The 7,480-nt window shown below is 52.1% G+C and overlaps 1 protein-coding gene across 1 annotated transcript in view; it reads left to right on the forward strand.

Annotated features, from left to right (window-relative positions):
* The window catches only part of Pnpla5 (patatin like phospholipase domain containing 5), a 21,427-nt gene that overhangs the window by 5,820 nt on the left and 8,127 nt on the right, over positions 1-7,480 (forward strand). Inside the window, exon 8 of the mRNA XM_033765929.1 lies at positions 1,664-1,768. Coding sequence (XP_033621820.1) covers positions 1,664-1,768 — 105 coding nt within the window. The remainder of the gene's footprint in view (positions 1-1,663; positions 1,769-7,480) is intronic.

Consider the following 7,480-nt stretch of genomic DNA (forward strand, 5'->3'; position numbering starts at 1 on the left):
GCTGGGCCTCGCCCCATCGCCAGGACCTGCCGCTGTGGCCCTGCTGTCGGGGCCTCAGAGACGGTGACTCTTGGAGCTGGGCTGCCCCCAATTTGCTGTGTGGTTCGGGTGCTCTCTGAACTTCTCTGGGCCACAGCTGCCCTTTTCTATAAACAAGCACATGGCTCATTCTGATTTGCTGATGGATGGGTGGATGACCCTGCGGCCCCCGGTCATTCAGTACTGTTGAGGGCATCAGGGGTCACAGCCTGGCCGGGAAGGATCACATCCTGGCCTCATGGGGCTCAAAGCCCACTGACTCTCACATGGCTCTTCCTGGAGTCACCTGGGAGGGCTCTGACACAGCTCACACTAGCAGCTATTTGGCCAGGGAAGGCTGCCTACAAGAGATGACTTTTGAGCTAAAATCCGAAGGATGGGTGAGAGTCTCCTAGGCAAAGGGGAAGGCAAAGGCATTACAGGTAGATGCGACAGCATGTGCAAAGGGCCGGGGGCAGAAGGGAGTATATTGTATTTAAGGAGCAGAAAAGGAGGTCAGTATGGCTGGAACAAACTGCTGGCATGTTGCACAAGTTGGGCAGGGGAGGCTGCAGGCACAGACACACAGGACTCTGTAGCCACATGTGAGAGCTCTTTATCCTGGGAGTGGTGGGGGACAGTGAAAAAGGTTAAGCAGGGAAGCATCATCATGAGATCTGTTTAAAAATTCTCCATTCCCTGGAAGAAGGTCTACGACCATGAGCCACAGGTCTCTGTCCTGCTCCACACTGAGGTAATGATAGACCAGCCCAGCTGCTTAAATTGTCAGTGGCTCAGCTACTCTGGAAGGCTGAGGCAGGAGAATCACAGGTTCACAGGTTCACAGGTTAGAGACTTAGTGAGGCCCTTTCTCAAAATAAAACATTAAAAACTGGGCCAGGGATGTAACTCAGTGCAAAGACTCTGAGTTCAATCCCCAGTTTATAAATAAAAAAAGGAAAATCTAGCCTTTTTCAGTTAAAAAAAAAAAAAAGTCCACATGCAAGCCCTGGGGGAGATTCTGGCCGGAACACAGGGCAATTCACCTTTGATGTTGTCCATAACCCACATGTTCAACCCACAGGCTGCATCAGTAGAGGCAGAAGCCTAGAACAAGGGAGGTGATGGTCCAGCTCATGCTTTGCTTAGTCCCCACTTCTGAGAGGAGAGCAGACAGAAGGCTGCAGGAGGGAGGGGTGAGTAGGGGGAGTGGCTGGAGATGAGGAGAGGGCGAGGGGCTGCTGTCCTCATCTGATGGATGAGGAAACGGAGGCCAGAGAAGCTCCCAGCCTTCCCAGACCCCCACACCCTGTGCTGTCCAGCCTGGGCTTCCTATCTGTGTGTGGCCGATACCTCTAGGTCTGGCCACCTCCACTAAGCTCAAAGTGCACTGTGGACCAAGCCAGGCATGCTGGGGTCTCCCTCAGGAGGCTGAGGCAGGAGGATCGCTGCAAGTTCAAAGCCAGCCTGGGCTACATAGTGAGTTCAAGGCCAGCCTAGATTACTGAGCAAGTCTCTGCCTTAAAAAAAAATATCCAGTATGGACTGTTCCCAGAGGAATGCCCTGTGCCTCTGGCCAAGGCAGCCCTGTCCCCCATCTCTGGGCCTGGCTCCCCCAGTGGAGCTGATGTGGTCCCTCCTCCAGGCTGGCCCTGTGGCTGCCCGAGGCGCCGGCTGACCTGCTGTGGATGTGGGGGCTGATGAAGAGCATGGCGCACGAGGTCTTCTCCAGGATGAGGGCTGGGCTCAGGTGAGGGCCAGGTGTGTCCAGGGCAGGTGGGCAGCCACTGCCCACGCCTCATCCTCGTGGAGGATAAGCAGGTCCCAGCCATCATCCTGGGTGTTGTGATATCCTTGGCCCCACCTGCCCTCCCTACTCAGAGACCCAAGCATCTCCCTGCCCTGCCCATCTGGAAATCCCCTGCCTCTCGGGCTACCCAGGTGCACCTGGGCCTCTTCTCAGGGGAGTGGCACCGGGGCAGCGTGGACTCGAATGTAGGGTACGTTTGCCTTCCTTTCTTTCCACAGCTCACCAGTCTCCAGAACCAGGGACGGAGGCTCCTGCCAGCCCAGGGCCGTGGGGGGCAGTCTCCCCTGATCTCTGTCTCTTCCTGCCTCCTGCACACCCACACCCTTCCCCAGGCTGGGGTGACTTGGGACTCTCCCTGGCTCCTGATCATTTCTGGGCAGAGGGCTGGCAGAGGGTGTGGCCTTCCTCCTCTCTCGGGGTCTCAGCCCAGAGGGTGGCATGGGCCGAAAGCTCCCTAGCAGGACGAGGCCCCTACCCCGGAGCCCGTATTCCACACCTGGGCACTCCTGTTTTGGAGGCGGCTCACCCTGTGCTCCTTCCTGCCCATCTCCCCTGCGGAGAAGGGGTAGCAGGAGCTGAGACGTGTCCACGTGGGGACTTGGAGCAGCACCTGCTGTCCACAGGCCCTGCGCTCCATCACAGGCTGTTTGCAGAGCTCAGTACAGATGATGGGACACGGACCGGATGTTCAGATAGGGGGCAAGCTGGGAGGGGTGGGGTGTGGTGCAGTGTTCCGCTGATGCCCTGGGCCTTTCTGTCCTGCACTGGCCCTGCTGTGACCTCTGACTTGCCCGTGGGGCCCTTGGAGTGGGAGGTCCTGCAGGCAATGGATGGAGGAGGAGGAGGAGGAGGATGGGTCTCCACAGCAGGGTCCTTCAAGCAGTCTCCACCCTCTCCGGTGCAGTCTTGGTTGGGTGGAGAGGAAGCTGTGGACGTTGGGCCTCCTCTGGCCTCTCCTGGGCCCACTGCTCTTCCTGTTCTCAGAGTAGAGCCCGCACTGCGACCCAGACAGGCTCAGGAGAGAGAAGGGACAAAGGAATAAATATCTGATGAAAAGCGATAATGTCACTCATTCATGCACTCACCGATTTGGCTTATAAACACAATGAGCTTGGCCTCTCAGAGACACAGCTATGAGCAGCACACAGGAAGATACAAAGGTTGATCAAAAATACGGTGTGTAAAAATTACATTGCAGGTTTAAAATTTTCAAAATGATTGTGGTAAAAGACAGATCGCCATGAATCCCTCTCAGAATACTCTGCCTGCTTCCAACACACTCATCCCGTTGTTCCTGTCTCTTTCCCCAGCAGTTCTGGAAAGCCTCTTCCCCAAGTTTCTTTACGAGGTGTGATTAAAAAATCACGGTGAATGCTGCTGTCTAGGGCCAGCCAAGGGAAAGGCAGCGCAGAAAAACATGATGCTGGGCCCCCCTCCACCTGATTCACCAGCTTTCGGGCTCTTCTCAAAAGTCAAAGTGACCTTTTGTCTTGTTTTGGTACCGGGGATCGAACTCGGGTCCCTGGTCTTGCAAGGCAGGCGGTGGAACCACCGAGCTAAATGCCCAGCCCCTATATTTTGAATCGATTTAGGACACGAGGCAGCCGTGACAGTGCAACTAGAGACACTCAGGAGAGATGGCTCCAGAGGTGCTGCGGAAAGTGGCAAAGGGATGACGGGACGAGTGTGTCCAAAGAGAGAGGAAGGGTTTTGAAGGGGATTACGGCGATGTGTCTTTTACTGTAACAAGATTTTTTAAAAATGTAAGCACTCATTGTATTTTCACTCACCCTACATGTAACTGGAGGCGCCTCCCGGGAGTGTCCGTGCTGTGGAGGAGACACAGTGGGGCGGAACTGACTGTGGGTTGGGGTCCTAGCTGCAGAGGCCGTGCTGGGGACGGCCTCTCTGAGAAGCCTGACGGACGGTGCGGATGGGGTCGCAGAGGGAGCACGAGGGGCGAAGGCCCTGCAGCAACACCAAAGCCGGCGAGCTGTTTCCTGTGCAGCTGGAGCCCACTGGGGGCCACCGGGGGGGCGGTGGCTGGCTGGGCCCAGGGAGTCTGGGTCGGGCAGGAAAACCAGGGAGTAAACTTATAATGAATGTGGACGGGAGCTACAGGCGTTCACTACTTCCTAGGCGTGCTAATAAAGTAATAGGGAATATGTTTTCCAAGGAGTTCTTGTCCCTTAGAGATCCATACTGCAGTGTTAGGGAATGAAAATACAGGACGCACAGACCTGGCTTCAAAATGACGGAAGCTTCTGCCGTGTGCTGGGGGATGGGCGCACAGAAGTTCACGACGCCGTTCTCTACTTTTGCTTTTGTTTGCTATTTCCGTGGCCAACAACTATGAACCTTACAGATGTAATGTCACACACAAGTAGGGAAATATACTTCGACTGAGGACGTACAGCAAAACCTCGGGCCTCCAGTGGCGTGGTCACCAGACTGGCAGGCGGCTCCGCGAGCTTTCAGCACCGCGGACAGCGACACGCGTTCCCTCCTCCTCGGCCGCCAGGGGATCGCGCAAGGTCTGGGACCTTGGACAGCTAGAAGGCTTTTCGGCACAGTGGGCTCCCTGGCGTCCTCTCACTCACCTCCAGGGACGGGGTGGTCACTTTTCAAAGGCCGCCCAGGTCTTGCTGGACATGTTTGACTTATGAGAGACTATTGCTTCTGACTTTTGTTTTTTGTGGTACCGGAGGATTGAACCCAAGGGCGCTCCACCACTGAACTACATTCCCAGTCCCTCTCCCTCCTCTCGGGACAGGGTCTCGCTAAGTCTTGTGATTACTTGAATTTGTGGTCCTCCTGCCTCAGCCTCCTTCTACTAGGTGAATAGGCGTGGACCACCGCACTTGGCTTGCTTTGTGCCATTTGGGGTACCTTTGTCAGAAACAAGTGACCATGTGTGCTTGTCTCTTTCTGAGTTGTCCTGGTCCATTTTTTCCCTGAAATCTACGTTTATGCCAATACCACGCTGCTTTGATTTACAGCTTGTATTTTGGTAAACTTTTATCTTTTTTTTTTTCAGAATTGTGTGGACGACTCCAAATTCTTTGCTTTTCCGTACATACCTCAGAAATATTCTATTTCTACAGAAGAGTCCAGGGGCTTTTGTTTGGGATCACACTGACTACAGATCGGAAGGGAGTGGGTGTCCTAGAACCTGGTACCTCACAGGAATTCTTCAGTTTTCCTTTAATTTCTCTGATCAACATTTCAGTTTGTGTTACAAAAGTCTTGCATGTGTTTTCTTAGATTTATCCTGAGTATTTAATGTTCTGATGCTATTGCAAACAATTATTTTCAAATTTTAAGTTCCCAATTGTTTGTTGCTGGTGTGTGTAAACAGAACTATGTTCTTTGGTTGGTCTTAGATGGTATGTCCTGGCTAAACTCACTAAATGGTTGCAGTAGTCTTTTTCAAGATTCCTAGGGATTTTCTTTGTTAATAGAGCTCTTTTATATTTACTCTTCTTTTTAAATTTTTTTATTGGTTACAGGGTTTTTTTTTGGGGGGATACCAGGGATCAAACTTGGGCTCTTGTGCTTGCAAGGCAGGTGGCAGAACCACTGAGCTAAACCCCCAGCCCGATTTTAGGTTTTTATTATGAAAAAAGTAAAGAACAGCCACTACAACACTAATGCATAAAGTTTTCCCTTGATCTGTCAGGGCAGTTTTTATTCGCTATTTAATGTCACCCTTCTGAACTCCGGGAGACTTGTGGGCTAAGTGCAGACCCTCACAGGCCCCGGGGCACCCACCCCAGGACTCCCAAGAGCAGCCCACCAGCTTCTGGTTTCCTCTTGCTGTCGGCTATGGGGCCAACACATCTCATTCTGGGAGCAGGGAACTAAGCCAAGAAGCTCCTCTTCCCATGAGTCCACTGTGCTAAAAGGAGGCGGCAACTTCCACACCCGAGTGAACGAGGGAGCCGGACTGTTGAGAGATGCTGTTCCTTGCTAACTCACTCGCCAAGGAAGCTGCAGTGCTTCTTCAGGCCTGCTCTTGGACGCCGGGGGAACACTGTCCACCAGGCCCTCCTGCAGGATGTGCTCAGATCCCTTTACTCACTAGGTAGAGGGAAGGACAGAGGCTGGGCAAGGCCTGCACACTGGAGGATGGGAGAATGGGAGGCTGGACAGTGGGGCTGACCCCGAGTCCTAGAGGCAAGATCCATTGTTCTGCTGACTTCATTTACAAAACACAAATTCAAAGACAAAATGTACGCATAATTTCAAGACGGTGACCACAGAGCACTGACCCCAAGTCGGGGGCCCCTATTCCTGCCCCCAGTTAAGGCTATTCTGCTTTGTCTCACTACAGGTTAGTTTTGCTGGTGCCTGAGCTGTACATAAATGTCTTCGTACAACGTCTCTTTTGTGTTTGACTTACTTGCTCATAACTGTGTCTGTACGATTCACCTACACTGTGCATATAGTACCAAGGAACTTCTATTGGCTGTGTAAATGCTGTATTCCCTTTCATGAATACAATGCACCACAATTTATCTACTCTACCACCGATGGCTGTTCCAATGATTTCCAATGTCTGTCCAGGATGCTCAAATTGTTCCTGATTTGGCCTGAGTCCTTTGACCCCCATCATTTTTTAGCACTTTCTGTTTTGATTTGGCTCAACAAGATATTTAGGTTCATCCGGTACTCTTCTCACCCTGGCCTGGAATTGGTCTTTTCAACAAGAAATCTTGGTTCCTTTGGGTGATACAAGTGTCTCGAAACAAGAATCTAGGCACTGCAGTATCTCTGATTAGAGGCCTTCTCAGCAAAGACAAGAAATGGGTGTTTTGAAACATAATACATTCATGTCATTGCTTTCGGTTCTGATCCAATACTACTGGGTTCTTCTTTTGCTCATTCCATTCCCCACTTTCATACTCCTCTTTCCATACTATGACCCCCCCACGAGAACGTAAGTACATGAATTCATTGGCAAAGCCCCTCTCCAGCCTTTGACTAGATATCCTTTTGTCATTACCTTAAGGTCTTTATGCTTCGAGAGTCCTTTTTCTTTCCGGAAAGATAGCCACAAGCTTCCCAGTCAGGGTTAATTGCTGTTTTCTCCCTGCCCACCGTGCCCATGTCGCCCCAGGCCCCTCTACAGGAACAGGTGTTGGACACCTGATCCCTCAGGTGTCCTGGGTGTGAACTCCTTCCATCCCGCCCAGTTACAGCACCTGGCTACAGGTATTATATTCCCTTTCCACAGCTCAGGACACTAAAGCCTCACATAATCAGACCACGACTTTATTGTTTTCGTCTTTGCGTCCTTCTAGAGCAGCAATGTGGTAGATATAAATTTATATCTGTCGAGTGAGTGATCTGACAACAGGGTCTTCTCAAGGTGTAGTCTACACACAAAGTGTCTCATTCATACAGCCACCCGGGAGCATTTACAGGCATTCTCTGTGGCCCCGGGGGATGACACTGGAATCTGCATTTCAAGCTCCCTCTCTGCTCCCGGGTCACTATGAAGCTTGCTCTTTCACAGCACCTATCATGACCTGAAATTATCTTGGCGATCTGCAAATGCAGGTCCAGGAGGGCCAGTCTTTGGCCAGTTCCTTCTCGGTGAGCCCCTGGAAAGTGGAGAAGCGCGGGGTGCAGCCAGGTGCACCCTGGATA

The sequence above is a fragment of the Fukomys damarensis genome, unplaced genomic scaffold (genome assembly GCF_012274545.1).
Source record: "Fukomys damarensis isolate Sample0158 unplaced genomic scaffold, DMR_v1.0_HiC HiC_scaffold_19, whole genome shotgun sequence".
NCBI classification, from domain to species: Eukaryota; Metazoa; Chordata; class Mammalia; order Rodentia; family Bathyergidae; genus Fukomys; species Fukomys damarensis.